Source organism: Cydia pomonella, chromosome 1 (genome assembly GCF_033807575.1).
Source record: "Cydia pomonella isolate Wapato2018A chromosome 1, ilCydPomo1, whole genome shotgun sequence".
Taxonomy (NCBI): Eukaryota; Metazoa; Arthropoda; class Insecta; order Lepidoptera; family Tortricidae; genus Cydia; species Cydia pomonella.
This window is the reverse complement of record NC_084703.1, coordinates 43623633-43646104: the sequence shown is the minus strand read 5'-3', so window position 1 is coordinate 43646104 and position 22472 is coordinate 43623633. Positions and strand designations below refer to the sequence as shown.

At 40.2% G+C, this 22472-nt stretch overlaps 3 protein-coding genes across 4 annotated transcripts in view; 2 read left to right on the top strand and 1 right to left on the bottom strand.

Annotated features, from left to right (window-relative positions):
- LOC133524504 (deoxynucleotidyltransferase terminal-interacting protein 2) overlaps window positions 1–4835 on the bottom strand; it is a 28954-nt gene extending 24119 nt beyond the window's left edge. The window contains exons 1-5 of one of the 2 annotated variants that reach the window (XR_009800387.1): window positions 4622–4835; window positions 3510–3734; window positions 2434–2570; window positions 1259–1423; window positions 134–388 (exon numbers count right to left, since the gene is read on the bottom strand). Coding sequence is in view for 1 of the 2 variants with exons in the window: in XM_061860581.1 (XP_061716565.1) it covers window positions 143–388; window positions 1259–1423; window positions 2434–2570; window positions 3510–3734; window positions 4622–4709 (861 nt within the window). In the remaining variant the exon portion in view is untranslated. Of the gene's footprint in view, window positions 1–106; window positions 389–1258; window positions 1424–2433; window positions 2571–3509; window positions 3735–4621 lie in introns of those variants that run through there. The other variant, XM_061860581.1, reaches the window with a different exon arrangement.
- Window positions 1–22472, top strand: part of LOC133524514 (estradiol 17-beta-dehydrogenase 8) — a 229910-nt gene that overhangs the window by 10140 nt on the left and 197298 nt on the right. The gene's annotated exons all lie outside the window — the stretch shown is intronic.
- On the top strand, window positions 6528–17761 carry LOC133524430 (transmembrane protein 209). Its single transcript, XM_061860439.1, has 11 exons — window positions 6528–6694; window positions 6775–6903; window positions 7345–7511; window positions 7988–8201; window positions 8861–8964; window positions 9617–9738; window positions 10020–10118; window positions 10481–10598; window positions 11284–11429; window positions 12368–12496; window positions 13112–17761. Coding segments are annotated over exons 1-11 (1365 nt in total). The 5' UTR covers window positions 6528–6692; the 3' UTR covers window positions 13247–17761.

Genomic DNA, 22472 nt, shown 5'->3' with positions numbered 1-22472 from the left:
AAACCTTCCATAATAAAATCAGTACGGGAAGCCTATGTGGTGACCGCGAATTGTCTTATTATGTATACTCCATCTTAAGTTAAGGTGTGTATTTCAAACTACTATGTATTTATAAGATTTTATTAACACTTACATTTACTTCTCAATTCTTACTCTTCTTCCCTTTAACTTTATTCTTAAGCTCCGCTTTATTCTTCTGTCTCTTATCCTTCATGAACGTCCTGTACTGTGCGTTCCGTTTCTCTGCAATGATCTCTTTATATTTCTTCTTGTTGTATTTCTGGAACTCCGAGTCGGCGAGCAGCTCGTCTACCATGGTGCGTTTTCGTTGTTTACGTGTTAGCCGCTCGTTTACGTGGTCTAGAGATGAATCCATAACTTTACCAACCTGGAATGGGATAAATAAGTAATCTGCTGTTGATGTATACACCACATTGTAATTTTCTTTTTCTACTCGTCGACTGTAATGGTTGAATTGAGATTTCGTATACCAAACTATTATTGGGTACTTTTCATGTATGAGCTCCCAACTCAACTATAATATTCATTTCGAAACGGTTTAGTCAACTATAATGAAATTGACCAATCACTGACACAGCTCGCCGCGGTCAAGTGGACGAAACAAAACGATAGGTCAAATTAATTATTTATTTTAGGTTGTATAGTAGAAATAATTGCTTCATAGGCCATAAACGCACATGTGACACCCCTAACATTATAGCAACATCCATAGACTAAGAAAACCGCTTAGCGTTGCTTGTTAGTCATCATAGGTTACGTTGGGCCAAAAACAAGAAAAAAACTGTCTAAAAAATGAATTTATCAAGGAGCAAGTACCAGGGCCTAATGAGTTACGAGAAGGTGTCGCTGCACAACCCGCCGGGTCCCGGCGGCCGGGGCGCGTACGAGTATGAAGGTATCGCGGCTGCTCGCGTATCTTAAATAGCTGTACTTTTGGTTTGTTTACCTATATGATATTAGTTTTAAAGTATTATTTTTGTTGACTCGTAGAAAAAGTATTGCATACAATAGTGATGTAATCAAGCTTTTCAATCTCGTACCTTACTTAGGCAACTCAGCAAGCTTCGTTGCCTAAACCCAGCACTCGACTGAAAAGCTCTCTATTATATCACGATTGTATAAAATACTATTAGATCACATTTTCCAGATAACTTTAGATAAATTTAAGTCAGTTATTATGGAAACAAGATCATACCTACAAGAGCCTACATTAGTATAGTTTACCCTACACACTAACCTGGAAGTACTTGGGCAGAGATTCCATATCATTCTTCTTGTAGAAGTGCTTGGGGTCCAGTACAGACCGCATCTTGAGGATCTGCAGGTCATTCTTCAACTCTTTCGTTACTTCGGGAGCTGGGAGGTTGAACCAGCCAGGGCCTTTGGTCTTGGCTCTTTCCTTCTGTAATGTTAATTGTAAATGTTGTTAGGTTGAAAACACTTTAAATTTCATATAACCTTAAAGATCTGTGTAGATTTGGCTAGTATGCGACGCAAGTGCACCATTCGAGGCTCACATCCTTATTTCTTTGGTAATAAAGGTATGGTGTATGGCAATATTTGACCACATTGGGTGTCTATATCTATTTGCTTCTGTACTCAGATAAGTGGTTTAACTTTGTAGCAAAGCGGGTAAAATACCATGGGCACCTGTCCCGAGAAATTGAGAAAGAAAGGGAAAAAAGGTCTTTTCTCAAAAATTCTAAGGTTAATAAACAGGTCGCGAAGTGCGTAGTTTATGGTCGGTACAAAAATTAAAAAGTTAAAAACTGATTGCATCTCGATTTCCCGACAGTAATGTTGCATACAAATCCCAATATTTGATGAGTTCCAAACTTTATAAAAAGTTTAAATGGCCATATCAAATTAAGGCATAGGTCCATTAAACACGCAAACATGATCAGGGCTATAACCGCGAAAATAAAGTTCGTCAATTGTGGGCATTTCTCTGTCACTCTAATTACGTCTTAGTGAGTGTAAAAGGGAAAGATCCCCGCAATTTACGAATTTCGGTTTTTGCGGTAGGCCCCTAGTAATGTTCGTAGCGCGACTATTTAGCTGTCTCAAATAGGTTGGCGTATTTTCGGCAGAAAGATACACTTCTGCTTTAATAAAAAAAAATATATAACATTTCTATTTTAATAAATTTCTGGAAAGTGTTTAATTTCAATAAAATTGATATTGTACTATCACTGGTTGTTTTCTTGCACCTTTTTTGAGAAAAGCACTTTATATGATTTTATTGGCATTGGATTAAATTAAGCAAATCCCAAGGTTGTCCATTTAAAATTAATCCTTAGCCAAGCAAGTAGACTTCTGAGCCTCTACAATGTATTATTGCCCATAGGATAAATTATCACCACCATACATTCAAAATCCTGAAATACAGTGAATATTAATGTTATAGCAAACCTTTCTCATGATCCTCAACTTCTTATCGCTCACAGCATATTTCGGGAGACGGTGCAGCTGCTCCATACCCGGCTGGAGAACTGACTTCTTCATCTCCTTTTCTATGTCCACCACACTCAGTTGGGACTTGAGTTTACCTGTTTAGTAATATGAGATAATATAATAATTACAGATATGGCGGTTCTAATTGAACAACTAGAAATTGTATGTAATTAAATAAGTTCTAGTAAAATTTCTGCACTATATTTTCATTGTTGAAGTATCAAAATATGAGAAGAAATAGTAAAACCTTTCGGTTGCATATTGCCTACTCACATGTGTAAAGGAGTCCTCTAGATGCCTGCACACAAACAACAAAAGTTTGTACTTTTGTCATGTTTGTGTGAATTGCATCTGCTTCAAGAATGAGTTATCTTTATTACGAGAACTCCAAGAAAAGTTGTTGAAGTAATATGGTAAATTTAGAGAAGACCATCTATAAGGGAAGACCATCTAGGCATCTACAAGCTCTTGTGTCGTTTTTTAACTATTGCATGCAGGAGTGAAGCTCTTCCTTTGTGACTTTCGTGAGCAATTTATGTAAATACTCCCAAGAGTTGTTGCCCTCCCAAGAGACGGTCTTCCCAACAATAAGTATTTCCCACAAAGACCTTAGTAAATAAGTGGTTTAGGTGCATTCCACAACAGTATTACTTATACTACTCTTTTAAGATTCTTATATCTTTAAGTCTTATATGTTTTGGGAAGGAATATAATTAGATAAAACATTAGCTTCCTAGCACTTTGAGAAATATTCAAAGATTAGTATACCACACTCTTGTGAAATACACCCTGAAGTGATTATACCAGTGTCATAACAGGTCATGGAGACAGATGAAACAGCCTCTCACATTGTGCTGGAATACAGCGGAGTGGCTTCATACAGGGCTAAACATCTCGGATCCTCAAGCGACCTCCCCTAGGTTCTACTCAGGTTTAATAGGATTCCTCGAGGAGGTGGACTGGTCATGGGACTAGCCATGAAAAATAAGGCGCCAGTCATTGACTTGCAGAAAATTGCTTGAATACAAAATTACCTGTATCTATATCTAGCTGTTCGAAATGGAATAGTTTCGGTTTCTTCTTAAACTTCTTAACTACAGCACTTGTCCAGTTCATTTCTTCAAAGAAAGCTTCAAACATGGCATCAGTTTTAGGGCATAGCTTCCTTTGAACTTCGTCTTCTTTCAAGATTAAGGCATCCATTTCTTCTTTCTTGCGCTGACATAGGGCTAGGATGCTTTCAAATCTAGCTGCTTTGTCTGTAAATGAAAGAATTGTCTGACTGCAATTCATTGATATTCAGTAAATTAACTTCTTCTTGTAGTTGTAGAGTATGGACGCTTGGCTGAAACAGGCGGGCTGTCGATCATTGTCACATTCATTCAGCCCAATTCCCTGAAGTTACCTAATTAACAACCAGGATGATGTTAAGTGAGAAAGGCCATTAGGCGAAAAACAGTAGCCTAATAACTACGCCAGGGTTAAACCTGGAAACATTGATTGTTAGGGGTCTTTAGGTCTTTAAAGCAAGAGTGAATAGGCTACTACTGAACCAGTGACCTCCATCTTAGGCCTGTCTTCACTTTCCATCAGGTGTGACTAGAGCCAATCGCCGATCAGTTTTTTTCACTGTTAAAAAAAAAGGGGGTGCAATTGTAAATTGATAAATAAATGTAGAGCCATTTTGTTTATGAAATAAAAACCAGTTTCCTAAGTGTCCTGAAGAAAGACTCAATTTCACTATGGCTATGGCTTATGATTTTTTTATCCGGCTCACGCAATGATAGGGTCGCAATGCCATCGCTAACGGGGCGAGACGGGACCAACACCACTGACATACCACAATAGCCAGGTCCACACAGAGCGAGCATATGCGCGAGGCAATATTCTCGCGCACAAACCGGTCAGTGTAGACGTGCCTCGGCCGAGGCGGTGCGCTCAGGCGAGGCACGTCTACACTGGTGCGCGAGGAAATTGCCTCGCACATACGTGCTCGCTCGCTCGCTCTGTGTGGACCCGCCTAATGACCAACATACATTGAATGCATTAGGTATGTAATAGTTTACAGCAAATTTACCATAGTTTCTTTTGTCAAGTCAAGTAAAATGGGAATTAAAATTTAATATTATCAAAACATTATACTAACCTACAAATATGGGCTTTTGTTCTTCATCATTCAGCTCTGTAGCCAACTGGAGCTCATCGTTTCCCACTGTATCTACAATAAAATCCATCTTGAAATACTAGCAAGCGACTACTCAATAAAAGATAAAATAAAAATAGAATCTTGATGATTTTTATTCCACGTTTTCAGATTTCATTTTTGCCTGTATATTGGATTGATGACAGTGATGACGGATAGATCAGTGCTGCCATAATATAAATGTCAACTGCAGTGTTGCCAGGTGAGAGGAACAGAGGGCCTACCGCGAACCACGTTCGACGTGTTGCCTCTCTGTCGCACTTGTAAATTCGTACGTAAGTGTGACAGGGAGGCAGCACGTCGAACGTGGTTCGCGGTAGGCCCTCAGAATTATTGTATTTGAGTGTCAAAATTATCGTACCAATGAAAAAATTATCGTACGCCTATCAAAAAGGCACTACTCCCAAAATTTCTGGCAAAATAAGCTTACATGTCCAAAGTATAATCAAACAAAAACGCAATTTTTGTCTAAATTGCGCAAAAAACAGTTTTATATTTGTGTATTGTTGTGATACACCTAACGGTTTACAGGAAATTTCGATATTTTTGACGTAAACCAAGGAGCCGCACATCCAAAAGGTGCTAATTGTAGCCTATTTCGCAAGGAAAGTGTCATACTTTGTTTCAAAAACTAGACTTTTTGGGTGCACTGTGTAAGGGCTGAAATTATCGTACTTTTGCGTACGATAATGCTCTTTGGAACGTACGACGTACCGGAGCCCAAATTATCGTGCGTGTACGACAATTATCGTACGCCTGGCAACACTGGTCAACTGTAATCAGTGTAATCGATAGTTAAGTCGATTCGTTTCCATTCGACACCAGGGTGCGTAGCCAAGATGCCAATCGTTTACGCTTCGTAGCGAACGAAACGTCAATCTGTCGCGCTAATAAGAAAAAGAGACAGAGAGAGAATATCGTTATCCACGGAGCGAACAATTGTCATCTTGGCTAAGCATTCAGAAAACTTGCACCTTCTTCTTCTTCTTCTTCCTCGCGTTGTCCCGGCATTTGCCACTGCTCATGGGAGCCTGGGGTCCGCTTGACAACTAATCCCAAGATTGGCGATAGTGGCGTAGGCACTAGTTTTTACGAAAGCGACTGCCATCAGACCTTCCAACCCAGAGGAGATAAACTAGGCCTTGTTGAGATTAGTCCGGTTTCCTCACGATGTTTTCCTTCACCGAAAAGCGACTGGTAAATATCAAATGATATTTCGTACATAAGTTCCGAAAAACTCATTGGTACGAGCCGGGGTTTGAACCCGCGACCTCCGGATTGCAAATCGCACGCTCTTACCGCTGGGCCACCAGCGCTTATACAGAAAACTTGCACCTAAGAGTTTGTAATACCGATCGTTACAAAAGATTCAAAAGGTTAATAAATTTTATCAAAGTCTAACAGGGCTATAAGCGCGAAAATCGAAGTTCGTCAATTGCGGGCATTTTTCTCTGTCACTCTAATTACGTCTTAGTAAGAGTAAAAGAGAAAGATCCCCGCAATATGCGATTCGGTTTTTGCGGTAGGTCCCCCAGAGGACCAAACTTCGGTAATTGCGGGCATCTTTCTCTGTCACTCTCATTACGCCCCAATTAAGGAGTAAAAGAGAAAGTTGCCCGTAATTTGCGAATTTTGTTGTTCACGGTAAGGCCCTCTGGGGGCCTACCCAGAAAATCGAAATTCGCAAATGCTCCAAATTGACGCACTTCGATTTTCGTGGTTTGGCCCTCATCAAAGTTGCGGACTGCGGCAAAGACTGCGGTACGTATCGTACGTATCATAAAGAGATCGCGATCGAGCACAACACTAGGGCGTTTTTTGTAATGTTGGCCAGCTTGACAACTTGGGCTTCATTGCCTTCATTAAATTGATTGTCGCTGTCGCCGGTTTCGTGTTTAGATATTTAAAATGAATTATTTATATTTGGCCTTATTTTAAAATAGTAATAATTTAATCATTTTAGAAAAGTAATCAAACCAAAAATTATAACATTCGAATACTCCATCATATCACCATGTAAGTAAATAGGCGTTTGCAAAATTTAAGTTTAGGTTATGTTGTTATAATGTTATTTAATTTTGCTTATATTTTTGTAGGAACGCTAGCTTAAATTCGAGTTTGTTGCAACGTACCATAGATCTGCAGTATGAGAACAAGAAGCGCTCTTATTCTTTTAAGTGGAGCATGATAAATGGCTTCCTCTTCATTGTCTTCGTTTACGATTTGTGAGTATATATACTGAAATGCAACCCTCTTTAACTCACACGATTTTATTGCGTTAGCGTGGTTTTATTTTTCATGAATCATCAAAAAAAGATGTAAAGACTACAATATGTACAATTGGGCGCCATTTAGGTGTTAGCTATGCATAATGGGATGTTGGGTGCTATTTTAGCTGAATCAAATAACTTTTGAAATGACTTAACCTTTTTTTTGCTGACGGAGTGGTAAAATTACGCATTCTCCCCGGCTTGGGGAGCCATCGGGGGATATGTGTGACTCCCTCCTGCAAAATGATTAACCTAGCCTAACCTATTTGACCTCAATTTTGTCCCAAAAGGTATTAAGGTGCATTAGTAACAACAAAAGCGGGGTAATTTTGAAAATAGTACATATTTGTCATAACAAAATCAATAAAAACCTAACTTATGTGTTGGACTCAACAGGTCATGCAAATGCCCCACCTACACTTCAGCGTTTCATTACGCAGAGTATGCCTTGGCCACAGTGTTGGGTATAAGTTTGATCCAGCATGGCTACCAGCTGTTTAAGCGGAGCCCACCACTGGCCATCACACCGAGGCAGCGGGACTTGTTGGGAGTAGGTGATGCAGGTACGATCACGAAATGGAATCATTCTGTAAACATATCAAACAACGGCATTGCCAGCTGATGGACTTGGGGAGGGGGGGGGGGGGGGCTGTGGTTGCTAGTGCTAAAAATATACTCAATATATGAAATGGGTTGATGCAATGAAATGCGATGACTCATGCTAGGCCACTGTGGTCCACTGAGTACCCATCTACTCAATTGTTATTCATAATTTCTAACTAAATCATAATAACAAATGTGACTGTAATTAAGAGCATTATACTTTTACTTAGGCCACTCCTATGTGTTTGCATTTGTTTAACATGCACACCCAGAACCACTGCATGCCCAACTCGAGTGTCCACTCAGGCCTTAAACTAATTGTGTCAGATTCTATCATATCTTAGGCTAAAACTATGTTTTACTATAAATTAAACTGTTCTCATTTTTACACCATCTTTTTAGTTTATGGTCACATTTTTTTTCCTTATTTCAACAGACACATCGTTCCGCATAATAGAGCAGCAATCGCTATCGTCTGACTCCATATCGCCGGACGTGTCATCATTGTCGGCGTCGCTGTCGCCGCGCTGGCGGCGCAACGCCGACGCCGGCAGCCGCTCCGTGTCGGCGTCGCCGCCGGACCCGCCGCGAGCCAACACCACGCCCGACTGCTTCATCTCGGATTACACGGAGCTCGATCACTACCTCAAGTGAGTTACAATAGGGGAAGTAAGTTCAGTGTACACTTTTGTCTCGGGCGATGCGGCTTCGCATGATTGTTTCTTGGTACGTATTAAGTTACTTTAATGCCCTAAGAGATTAACTCTGCCTACTCCCCAAAAAGAGGGAAAAAGCGTTCGGTGGTCCAGTTTGCGACCTGTTTCTGGAGCATCAAACTCCACTTATATCATTCCATTCCACTGGTATCATTTTAGTGTAAATTAGGGTTGAGAAATTCATTTATGAATTAATCGTTCAAGTTTACGCACAAAATATCGCAGTCGCTCAAAAATTATATCTAATTTTTTGTAACTATTTTGCCCTTGAGATTCACAGTATGTCTATTTGATATTTGATTGCTAAAAATTTGACAATTCAGAAAAGTATTCTTACTACTACATACATACTATACTTCAAATTAGGCATATATACATTAAAAAATGTAGTGCGCGGCATTGGTCATATCCACAAAAATAAAATTAAGGCCAAGGTTAAAGATTAACAATTAAAAAAAAACCTAGATTTGGCATTTAAGAAGCATGAATATAATGTTTTGATGCTTATTCTATGCGTTTTAATTACTGCTGCTTATACCGATTCCGTGCATTACTTTAGTCAACATTGCAATAAGCTGATGTGTTGTTCACAGACAATATGAAGAGCGGAGCATCCTCGAGTCGTCCCTGAACGTCAGTACTAGCAGCCCCACGCCCATGCCCCCGCCACACTATCAACTCGCTACCTTGGATAAAGGTAAATATGCATTCTTTTTTTTTAAGAGAGACATTTATGGCGACGCGGGAGATGCGAATTGTAGACAAAGTACTTTACTATTTCCAATACTTGACAGTTTTGAATGATTCACGGTTAGTTTCACTAGACTTAAATCGACCGGGATATAAACCGTGATTACCTTTTATATTGTGTTTGAGCTCCCGATATTTCTACGCAGTTACATGCATCTTGTTCACGGGTAACTGGAGATAGCGGGTAAAGTTGTGTAGATCGCGCTCGGTCTACCCTCATTTGTGCGCTTCGGCTGCGTTCGCTTTCAACGTTACGTTACGTGTCACACGCGTAGTGACACTGTGAGTGTAGTGTGCTTGAATAGACTAACAAGTGTGGACGGTCTTCAACAGCTTTAACAGGATTTCGTCCGTATATAATTACAATTCAGGTCAGGAAATTCGCATTGTGTCGAGATTCCAACTGCTCGACCCTCAGGGCGAATCCGGACTTGACGCAGCGTCGACGGTGTTGCAGGACACAGCAAACGGTTGGGTCCCGTCGGTACGGTACCGCACTGATTCTGACGAGCTGGCTTTCTCTTCTCCACATTTTTGAATCCATCTCCGTCGCATCGCGACTCCCTTAGAGTCGGATCAAACATATTTATATATTGCAGAAAGCAAGCTAGAAGACTCCAGTTCGAACGACCGCAGCGGACTGAGCGGAGCGCCTCAAGTGTGGTGGCGTCTACAACTCGACCCGCAGAGGCTCACCGACTGGAACCTCAACTTGAGACTGGTCAGTTATCTCTTACAACCGTGTGTGCGTGAGGAAATTGCCTCGCGCGTGTGTTCGCTCTGTGTGGACCCGCAATCGCAAAGCTATTCTTCCGTCTCGACAGGCTTGGATTTAGTCGAAAAGCCGTTGTCTGGGAAATTTGATTGCGACACAAGTACTCATACACCCACTGCTAGTGACAGGGGCGAATGGCTGGGATCTGGTAAATGTTGCGTGTATCATTAAATTATCACTTTTTTTAATTTCTACAGTTCCCAAGACACCTTAATGTTTTTTCACAGTGGTTGCATGTAACTATTCTGGAGCGCTTGGTGAGAGAGATGGCGGCCGTGGACGAGGCGCTCGCCAGGATCGGACTGCATGACGTTAAATTGGGACACGTGAGTGAATTTCATACCCTATTTATGGCAGTTTTGTATGTAAGATAATTCGATTTTCGTAATTGTAAAAAATATTATACACAATCGCATTGTCAATTTAATATCCGGGATATAAAAAATGGTGCAGAGGTTTGTTATGCCGTCAAGCGTTCCTATTGATTAACAGGACCGAATGTTTATATGGGATCAACAAAGCAACACAGATCGGACAGATGGAGATGACGAATATTGCATACATTTCTATTGCGCGCTTGAAACCGCTTATAATGAATACTGGTACTAGCTAGCGTCCCAAATTGTTGAGTTCCCAAAGTAATGATACAATGAGGAAAATCGTCACCAAACCTATTGTATTTTGTCAGGTGTCCGTGGAGCGTTTACGCCAGAGCGCAAAGACCGGCGGTTGCGGCTCGTTGGCCGCTGTACTGCCTTTCCTGGAAGCCTTCCCCGACCAGAAGTACCTCGTGCAAAGGATAAAAGGTATCGTGTACCCCCGGATACGTCCTTAAACTACGTCCAAAAGAGAGGTATGGGCATTGTGAATCTCGGCATCTCGCTTTGTGTGGTAGGGCACAGCGCAGTGGATGTCATTCCAGATCTAGAGTGGAGCCCAACTGGGGAAGTACCTCCTTACAGAAAACCGCAGCCAAATAACACTAGACCTTACTCATAGTGCTGTGTTCCTGCCGGTGAGTAAGGTTGCCAGAGCTCAACAATTGGGGCATGTAACTCCTAGGCGTACATAGGCTACGGAGACTGCTTACCATCAGGCGGGCCACAAGCTATCTCTGTTAATAAATAAAATTAATTAACCCGCATGTCATATCAATGTGGTTCAGTGAAGGGGACGGACTGAAAATTAGCGCTGCACAGTCAATTTGTAATGAAATGACTGACGCAGCATATGCTGAGCCGGTTCCTTTTGCCGCGCATGCCATTTTTTTTAAGTTAATCCTTGTACTTTGTAACCTATCTGTATTTTTTTATTGTGTGGCAATAAATGGTTTCTTATTCTTATAAATTAATATCGACAAATAAATTACGGACGACTCCAGATGGTACACGGATCACTGGTTAAGGACCACTCACCTATTAATTCATTTAAGCTATTCGGTGAACATCAACCTTAATTTTCTTTACTCCTTACAACACTTATTCCTTACAGAGCTGGCAGTTGGCGGCTGCCTCAGCAACTACAAATGGAACGGCGGCGGCAGCGACTACGACGACAGCAAGCCCACCGACGCCGAGATAGTCCTGCACCTGCTCGCCACCTACCTCGACGGTCAACTACCTGACGTCGGCCGTAAGGTACATCACTAGTATCTACAGGAATGGAGTAAGCCCACCGACGCCGAGATAGTCCTACACCTACTCGCCACCTACCTCGACGGTCAACTACCTGACGTCGGCCGTAAGGTACATCACTAGTATGTAGCTACAGGAATGGACCGAGCCCTAGTGACGCCGAGATAGTCCTGCACCTACTCGTCACCTACCTCGAAGTCAACTACCTGACGTCGGCCGTAAGGTACATCACTAGTATGTAGCTACAGGAATGGACCGAGCCCTAGTGACGCCGAGATAGTCCTGCACCTACTCGTCACCTACCTCGACGGTCAACTACCTGACGTCGGCCGTAAGGTACATCATTGGTATGTAGCTACAGGGATAGAGTAAGCCCACCGACGCCGAGATAGTCCTGCACCTACTCGCCGTACCTGACGTCGGCCGTAAGGTACATCACTAGTATGTAGCTACAGGAATGGACCGAGCCCTAGTGACGTCGAGATAGTCCTGCACCTACTCGTCACCTACCTCGAAGTCAACTACCTGACGTCGGCCGTAAGGTACATCACTAGTATGTAGCTACAGGAATGGACCGAGCCCTAGTGACGCCGAGATAGTCCTGCACCTACTCGTCACCTACCTCGACGGTCAACTACCTGACGTCGGCCGTAAGGTACATCATTGGTATGTAGCCACAGGAATGGAGCGAGCCCACCGACGTTCTGTGATAAAACAACGCAACCTAAATGTGTTTGAGGTTTTTAGAATTCTCTCGATCAGTATTAGGTGCTTGTGGAAAAAAAAGTACAATTAGCGATAAAAGCTTGTACCAAAAATGAAATTTTTGTCAAAAACTTATGTAAATCTAAATTGATCTTTCTTTACTTCAACGTGAGTAATTTACTGGGATTATCACTAGTTTTCTTAACAATTACTAATAATATATATTATTTTTAAAGGCGTTCACGGAAGGCCACATATCAAGCGCGCCGTCGCCGCCCCCGCGAGGCGCCAGTGCGTTGTCCATACACAAGGTGACCAGTCGACCGCCTCATTACGTCCTGGCGTTGGAAGATGACACTATCGAGGTAATTACCAGCCTTTGGAGTTCATTTTTTTGTTAACGGCATGAAATGTCCCGTACATTTCATGCCGTTATATAGATTGGTTTGATACCGGTAAAACGGGGCTTTAGGAAATTGATAGATTTAAAATGGCCACAAAATCACTATTATCTATTATTTATATTATTTAATTCCGTAAATTTCAAGGTGCATTGAGCTTAAATTAAATAACTATCTCAAAGTCACCGGTATTCTAATTAACTCCATTTCGGAGATAATTCATATTTTATTTTTATCTGATAATTTGAATGATTGACTGTAGATTGAGACTTTAAGTTTGTATTGACGTTTGTATTTAATAATTTAATAATTGATAATATTTGAAATGCATGAACTGTGTCAATATAAATAATTTTCACATGCCCTAAGGCTGAACATATCAAGGGCAATAATGTACACTTACTGATATCTCATGTACCGTATGTTCTTGTGAATAAACTTTCATTCATTCGTCCATTTCATTCATTCCATTAATTTCGTTCATTCCATTCAATTCATTAATTTCATTCACTTGATTCACTTCACTCATTTCCTTCATTTTTCACTTCACTCCACTCACTAAGAACGTTAATTGTGCAGGTGTGCCGCGGGCGCAACAACCTCCTGCACACGATCCTGCTGCTCATCGCCGCGTGCGCGCGCCGCACGCCGCCCGCGCTGCACCGCGTGCACCTCGGGCCCGCCGGCCTCAACATGCTGTGGATCATATCCTAGGCACGTGCACTTATACTATACGCAAATAAAATAAGCATAGTGCTAACTCCATAAACAACACCAACTACTAAAAAAGTCAAACCAAATCAAATCCAAATGAACGTAATATAAAAATCTGATTACTTTGCCCCACATGTGGATAAAATGCAATTTACTCATGAGTTTTTGAACAATCAAGAGGGCCTCTGCCAGTTGGTGTGTACAATATTGTGCAATTTTTGTTTCATGAACACATTCATTAACATGAAATATGTCTAGTAATCCGCATTTTTTTGTAACATTTTGATTAAGATATTAAAAATGTATTTATTTCTAGCAATTTTTTTGCAACGTGATTTTTACTAGCTTTTTTTTAACTTGCCCTGTTAGTATGTATGTTATTTTTTAGTGTCAAATCTTGGAAGCCAAATTTGACCCACTTCCAGATTTCCGATTGAGCTGAAAATGTGCATACATATATTATGTAAGTCGGATGACAATGCAAAATTATGGTACCATCGAGCTGATCTGATGATGGAGACAGGTGGCCATAGGAACTCTGTGATGAAACAACACATCATAATTGTGTTTCGGGTTTTTAGAATTGTCTAGATGAGTATTAGTTGCCCGTGGTAAGAAAAGTACAGTCGGCAACAAAAGCTAGTACCAAAAATGAATTTCACGGCCAATAGAATCCATTGCCATCTTTCAAAATTTACGAATGAAGTTATTGATGGACTGATCAACAACACTTAGCAATGAACTATACAATAATAGGAGGGTGGGCAAATTGGCCCATTTGACCAATAAGGGCAAGCAGTTTATCACTGGATAGATTATTCTAAGTTGTAAAACTTTTACTATGGTAGGTAGTCCCAAATCTTAGTGAAAAAAGTTATCACCGCAAATAGTAGTGTGAGATGCACAGTGCCTATACACCGTGTTTTTATTTCCGTTAATTTCAAGGCATTCCTGAGCTTAAATTAAGTAACTTTCTCAGACACCTATATTCTAATTAACTTAATTTCGGAGATAATCAATAATTTATTTTTATCGATGTTTGAAATGTCATTGATATCACATCATCATCCCTTTCCACCATACCACTACGTCGGAAAGGGACAAACGATTATTATCGGCTTGTCAACTTTAGTAGACGTTTATGAATTTAAAAAAAGTAAACAGTTTTTAAATTTTCGGGTAGTTATAACATTTATTGGTTCACCAACCAAATACAAAACTGCCTGGATCTGTCACTGAACGACCTGACTTTAACCTACATTATTTGATCATGTAATGTTTTCATCTACCCTCAAGATCGAGTGTAGATTTTGTTTACTTTTATTTAAGTATCTAAAGATATAGAGTATAGTAACGACGCCTTTAGGCGTTCAAAGGGTTAAAACGCTTCTGCTGCTGACTGTGGAACAAAATTGGAAAGTTGATTGGTTCATTTTATTGATGTTTAACCTTTTAACCGCTTTGAATTTTTCATTGAGGGTGCCGCCGGGGCGAAGTTACACGAAGTTTTTTCTTATTTATCAGAGTCCGGCGAAATGAGCTGGATATTGTAAGTATATCTTTATTAAAGATAGTTTATTTTCCAAGTAGGCATATTACAATGCGCTTATGAACGTCAAATAAAGCTACGCCGGCTCTAACCCTAAACATCTGACCCGAGGAGATTTAAATCGCTCTTAAACTGTAGGAGGGTATCCCAATATGGGACCGGCAAGAAACTCGGCGGTTAAAAGGTTAAAATCAAGAATCGGAATTTTAGACAAAATATACTTTATTGTATTTTTTTTTGTATTGAATGCCATATTAAGTTAGGATACTCTAACTATATTTAAGTAAATGTGTACATTTTATTTCTACAAAGATCAAAAAATGTTTAACTTTTTTGACACTGGATCCTATACGCATGTGCGAGCGGGATGTCGCTATAATACGTGCATAGCGTTGTCTCGCTCAAATATCGAGGAGCGCACTCGAGGAGGCATTTTACGGGCGTCAATTAGTAACTTTTGCAAGTAAATCAATACATTTTCGAGTTGTCAGAACAAGGTTGTAGCAACACATATTATGTTTAAATAGTTTTTATTGTTAAAAGCGACAATTTTTCCATCCTCACCACTTAGATGGTTGGCAGTCCTCAACTGTGCGTTTCTCCAGGAACTTCCTGCCTCGCACAGCTAAACTGGAATGAACTGTCGCCTGCGGTATTTCCGGACTGATACTTTCAAACCTTCAAAAAAAGAGCGTACTCCCATCTTAAATGCCGGCAACGCACTTACAACCCCTCTGGTGTTGCAGGTAATCGCTTACCATCAGGTGATCCGTCTGCTCGTTTGCCTCCTGTACCATTAAAAGAAAAAGTAACAGTGCAATCTTCGGGCGTATTCGTGCGCACTCGGTTTTCCTAGCCAACTCAGTCGTTACCGATATCTGACGCCGGAAAGCTGCGCGCAGGCCGATCGCTCTCGCTTGCATTTTAATTACGATTTATTGGACCCCCGGGGTACGTCCTTAAACTACGTCCAAAATAGAGGTATTGGCATTGTGAATTTTATCTCGCTTTGTATGGTAGGGCACAGCACAGCGGATGTCATTCCAGATCTAGAGCAGAGCCCAACTGGGTAAGTACCTCCATCTTATAGAAAACCGCACCCAAATAACACTAGACCCTACTCATAGTGTTGTGTTCCCGCCGGTGAGTAAGGTTGCCAGAGTACATGCCTATGCACGCCTTACGGTGACTGCTTACCATCCGGCGGCCCAAGCATACGGCCTATATATTTGCTACGGTGTTCTGTGCTATTTTCTCTCTTCCGTACTGTACTTCTGTGGACTATGTTTAACCTATAATCAACTTTATAAATGTTAATCTGCATTATACTAATAGCTCCGTAGCGATAAGGTACGCGTAACCTGGTATTAGTATTTCCGGACCTAATTTGAAGTAAGTCATGTCAACATTTTATACAAGTTAGAAATAAAAACATGTTTCCTTTTTGAAAAAAAAAAAAAAAAAAACTAAATAAGATATGTAGGAACTTAGGAATCATCATGCGACAAATGAAAATCATGCGTCATTATGATTAAATACCAGGTTACAAATACAACGAATAACTTATGACACGAAAATGTATTGATTTATATGCAATACTAACTGACGTGCACGCAATATGTCTCCTCGAGTGCGGTGTATGCTCATAATTAACAGACAATTAGGGCTTGTGCACAAATCACGCGAGGTGGGGCCAAAAATAGCCGAAAAAACCTCGCGTGATTTGTGCACAAGCCCTTAGTAGATCTGATGCCATCCAGAATGTAGCCTGAATGGGGATCCATTCAATGGCATATTAGGTATCGTGGTAAATAAGGAAAAAGAAAATTACGTGAAAAATTTTTGGTCTTTGTATGCACGGTTGGCCGACTTGGACCTGCCCCATAGAAAAAAATCGCGTCAATAATGTTTCTACGATACTGAATATGCCCAGCGTATTCCAACTATTTTTGTTACATCCTGTAGGGCTAAGATGGTCGGCTCTTTATCATTTGTCACCAATTGTCACGTTCTAATAAGTATGTAAGTGCGAAAGTGACGGGCATAGTGACAAGTGATAAAAATGGAACCATGCTGCCACTGCTGTATATTTTAACTTGTGCTTTGACATAACTTTTATAGTATATATTTCTAGCTTTGTCGTTGTCTATATTGTTGATAAATTCATCAATAGGCGGGGTAGCATAGCTCAGGCGAGGCAAACGCGCGCGCCGCCTCGGTCGTGGCACGGCTACACTCGTCGTTTTGTTCGCGAGGAAATTGCCTCGCGTGTATGCTCGCTCTGTGTGGCCCGCCTAATAACTAGTTTCTTTACAAAAGTATGTTACTAGAGTCGGCCCAAGCTGAGTTAGCTTGTAGCTCAGTATGTTTGACTTTTTACGATTTTTTATTTGTGTAAAAATTAGGAGTGAAAAACAGATTTAGTACAAATTTTAAAACGCTTCTAACTTTTATAATAATTAAAGATACGAAGAAATCAAACAGGGGGATAGCTGTGGTTGACGTACAATAAACTCAAAATAGTTTAATAATGTTATCCAGAGAGGAAAATGGGGACTACGTTTTTATGAAAAGCCTTAATAATACCAGCAGCTGTAGCACGGTCGTATTTTTATCATTTGTCACTATGCCTGTCACTTTCGCATATACATACACGTCAGAACATGACAGGCATAGTGACACGTAAAAATGCGACCATTCTAAAGCCCCAGAACTAAATTTGGATAAGTGTAATAAGACTAAAATCATTGCTTTATACTTAAGATTAAAGTACCTTAATATAGATCGTGTCATTCACGAAGACGCCTGCCATGACACGTATTGTCATGTTATTAAAGGTTAGATTTGACAAATCTGCGCGTCTTCGCGGATGACATGAACTATACTAATGCCTAGGTAAAACTTATGTTAAGTTGTAAAAAACATTGTTGTATTACTATTTGTAAAAATAAAGGTTTTTAAAAGTATCATGTGTTTATTCCCTCTTGAGAAAAAGTCATGTCAAAAATCTGATCTTATAGACGGTGTCTTTTTAGGGTTCCGTACCCAAAAGGTCGAACGGGACTGTACTGAGACTCCGCTGTCCGTCCGTCCGTCCGTCTGTCACCAGGCTGTATCTCAAGAACCGTGATAGTAAGCCAGTTGAAATTTCTACAGATTATGTATTTCTGTTGCCGCTATAACAACAAATACTAAAAACAGAATAAAATATTTCTTTCCAATCTCGAGGTTTTCATCCAATCACCGAAGTTAAGCAACGTCGAGCGGGGTCAGTACTTGGATGGGTGACCGTTTTTATAGATAATGGTACGGAACCCTTTTTGTGCGAGTCCGACTCTGAATGGCATAGTTAATTTTTAAAAATAAATATTTTTTATTTACTTCTTTTTCGTAAAAAGTAATTAAATGCTGCATATAGCGTTGTTGTAGCTTCGGCATGCTATTTAATTTAACCAAATAATTGAAAACTTTGACATATAAATATCGTTTCGAACATCGATCGTCCGAGATAGTACTTGTGTTTAGTAGCAAATGCATAAACTCCTATACACCAATTCAATTCAATTTTTTATTCATAAAATATACATTTTATATGTCAAATTTGTAACAAACAAAATACGTACATATATTAAATGATTAAATAGGTACATATTTATATTATTAAGTCAGTAAGTATAATGTAGGTACATTTTGTTCTCAATCATTCAGATTACAATATTATTAATTTTTTATTACTAATCAATATGTAAGCAAGCCCTAAGGCAAGTGTATACGTTCACAGGGGCCTTATTAGATTAAAAATAAATTTTGGCTTGTCTCCGAAATGGAGTTAATTAGAAAACCGGTGTCTTTGAGAAAGTAAGCTTCGGGGGCGCAAAATCGATCGAAGGGATAACAAACAACTAACTTCCCCATTTACTGTGGCCCCACATTTCTAAGGCACAGCCCTTACCATGTCAGGGAGTATTGGGATCCTCGGTGTCGACATCTCCAGTGACGTCCAATTCCGTAGCCACCTGGAAGAGGGAAGGCTGCGCTGGCATCCAAAAAACTCGGTGTGCTCAATAAAGCGAGGCGATACTTTACTCCGGGGCAAAGACTGCTGCTATATAAATCGCAAGTCAGACCCCATATGGAGTATTGCTGTCACCTTTGGGCAGGAGCACCTGCATGCCAGCTTGAACCCTTTGACTCAGTCCAAAGGCGCGCTGTGCGAATCGTTGACGATCCCTAACTCACAAGCGGTATTGAACCTTTAAGTCTAAGGAGAGACTTTGCCTCCTTGTGTGTGTTCTACCGCTTGTGCAATGGGCTGTGCTCTGAGGAATTTTTTGACATGATGCCAACGGCCACTTTCTATCACCGCACCGCTCGCCGTCGGCAGGGTGTTCATCCTCACACCTTAGAACCTAAATGGTCGCGTACTGTGCGGTTCAAGAGGAATTTCCTCCTGCGGACGCTCCGGGTGTGGAATGAGCTCCCTTCCGAGGTTTTCCCGAGGGTCTACAGTATGGGGTTCTTCAAAAAAGGAATGTACAGGTTTTTAAAGGGTCGGCAACGCGCATGTAACACATCTGGAGTTGCAGGCGTCCATAGGCTGCGCTGACTGCTTACCATCAGGCGGGCCGTATGCTTGTTTGCCACCGTCGTGGTATAAAAAAATAAAAAAAACTATACAAATACAATCTACAAATGGTGTTACATTCTGTTGTTTTTATGTACAGCCAACAACGTTATCCACAAGTTACTTATACACATAAAGTTATCCCTGAAGCGCGCATTTTTGAGTTTTTATATATTTTCCGCGCAAAGCTCGGTCTTCCAGATATTTAATAGTTAAGTCCTATTTACAAAATTTGTTTACCACACATCAAAATATTGGTTTCCTCACACTCTTATTTTAAAAAGTGCATAACATGGTCGGCTGACTAATTGGGACGTTGTTTTCTCTTACATAAAGATCGTTAGTACTAACGATACCTAAGAAAAAACAAAAAGTTTGCGATGTAAACGTTTGGATTTTGGCAATCCGAGCTGACCGAGGCGCAACCATTGACATATATCTGGACGGGCTTTACGGGTAATAAAAACGCGTTTATATTTTTTATTGAAATATACCTTACAGAAATGATTAACTTAATAGATACTTAATGTGAGTCATGAATAAATTCTGATTTAAACATAAACGAAACGTAATTTGACATAATAACGAACGTAAACTGCAATATATTTTATTGATAGGCACCGAAAAAAGGTGGTCACTAAAATGTTGCATAACGTTGTTCGGCTTCATAAGCGGCGATTTATTTACCGTGCGCGCCAGGCCAGACCCGTAAGCCGAGTCATACGTTTTAGCTAAAACCGGTCGTATTGTGTACACTCGACAGACAGAAATCGCCCCGAAGAAAGATGCATCGAATGGGAAATCAATTTATTAAAGATCAGTTTTTCGTTCGTCAACAAACTTACAGATGGTACATTGATTCAGGTAAAGTAGCCACAGGACCAAGCTGACTCTGCATCGCATGGCATTTAGAATGAATGACAAAGTGTGGTATCGTCATCATCTAAGTATTTAATCGTATGGCGTATTAACATGAACATTTCGAACAATATAATAAATAAAATAATTATAAATCCACATTCAGGGGCCCAAGCCACGAGATTGCGTCAGGTGGTCATTTAAACAGATCTTCCGTGGGGCTGGAAAAGAGTGTAGAGGGCAGCGCTGTATAATATGCTCGAAGGTTTGAACCTCTTCAGCACAGTCGCAGAGCGTAGAATCCCGCCAGCCCCATTTATGTCGAAAATGTTACTTTGCGATCCTAACGAAATAATGGTACTTTTTCTGTCAATTTTTTTGTTATGTTGATCGCTTCAGCGTAATACATTCTATAGGTTTGTAGGTTTGGTTTTTTGTATTGCAAATTTTGTAAAAAAGGAAATTCTATCTTATTCTTCCTCGCGTTGTCCCGGCATTTTTCCACGGCTCGTGGGAGCCGCTTGACAACCAACACCTAGATTTGGCGTAGGCACTAGTTTTTACGAAAGCGACTGCCATCTGACCTTCCAAGCCAGAGGGTAAACTAGGCCTTGTTGGTATTAGTCCGGTTTCCTCTCGATGTTTTCCTTCACCGAAAAGCGACTGGTAAATATCCAATGATATTTCGTAAAAAAGAAAACCCTATAAACCTAGTTTTTCATTCTGTCAATAAAATAACATACAAAAAAATCATGGAGTATGGAAAATATTTAGAAGTGGAAAAACATTTCGCGTTTTGTATGGACGAGTAGGTGGGTGGTTTCCCTCTGCTATGAAATGACTTTTATAATTTATAATAATGACTTCCCTCACTTTGTTGTGTCCAAGCCGATGCTAAGTTAGCAAAAGACTAGTAGACTGACAGAGGTCAGTCAACACAGTCGATTTACATTTTTTTTACATTTACTCTGTCAACAAAACTAATCTCAAAGATTCAGTAATTAAATCTACCTTTATATTAAATTCCAACGTCTTTGTCGCGAATAGTTTTGAAACGAGATCAATTTAATACGCTTTCTTATCTAAATTTAATCTTGATACATTTTGAAAAATGGCGCACTAATTTGATTAGAAGCCTTGTTTGTCTATAAGGCTGCTTTTAAAATTTGCAGTAAAAGTCGTGAGCAGCTATAGTTCGTGTCGTGTAACACCAGAGATATACTTAGATATGCACGTCGCCGACCCTTTAAAAACCTGTACACTCCTTTTTTGAAGCACCCCATACTGTAGCCCCTTTGTTGAAACCTTACGAACGTTACGTTCATACTACAATTAGCCATACATTTCATGTGCACCTCGAAACGCTATGATCGGCAGACTTGTACAGAAAATTACAGCCAAGGTGTCTCCAGTTGTTAAATCAGTCAAGGCGGTGGGCCCGCAGTAGGTAGGTATGTGGACTTTTTCTACTGAAATAATATCTGTACCCCTAGTGTACATTTATTCGATGGCGTAACGTGACGTACGCGTTTGCGTTAAGTCTCATTTTGTATGGGATTTTGAGTTTCCAAAACGTTCCGCTTGGCGCGCTGTTTCTAAATCCCATACTAAATGAGACTTAACGCAAACGCGTATGTCACGTTACGATCGAATTAATTTACATTAGGGGCTCAGAACTCCTAGTGTAAATTTATTCGATAGCGAAACGTAACGTACGCGTTTGCATTAGGTCTCATTTTGTATGGGATTTTGAGTTTCCAAAACATACCGCTTGGCACGCTGTTTCTAAATCCCATACAAAATGAGACTTAACGCAAACGCGTACGTCATGTTTCGCTATCGAATAAATTTACACTAGGGGTACTGTTATAAGAACAATTTTATTTACTTATTTGTTCTAATTTTAAACAATATTTGATATTTGTTGTTTATTCATACAACACACAAGCTTACAGTTCAGATACCAACGCGCTTACATGTTAAATAATAATATTAATAATATTCAGAATTATTTACAATACTTATACACAAATAGTTAAACAATACCAACTACGTACAATCACTTAAAAACATATATAGATCAGTGGAAAATGAGCCTGGTGAGTCATAAAAGACATCAACATCAGTACCCCTAGTTTACATTTATTCAATAGCGAAGCGTGACGTCTGCGTTTGCGTTAACTCTCAATTTGTGT

Bases quoted from the DNA above. Each gene is read 5' to 3' on its own strand.
- LOC133524430 (XM_061860439.1), top strand. The intron at 6,904-7,344 runs GTGAGTATATAT...TGGACTCAACAG, and splicing joins ATTGTCTTCGTTTACGATTT to GTCATGCAAATGCCCCACCT. The intron at 10,599-11,283 runs GTATCGTGTACC...TATTCCTTACAG, and splicing joins CCTCGTGCAAAGGATAAAAG to AGCTGGCAGTTGGCGGCTGC.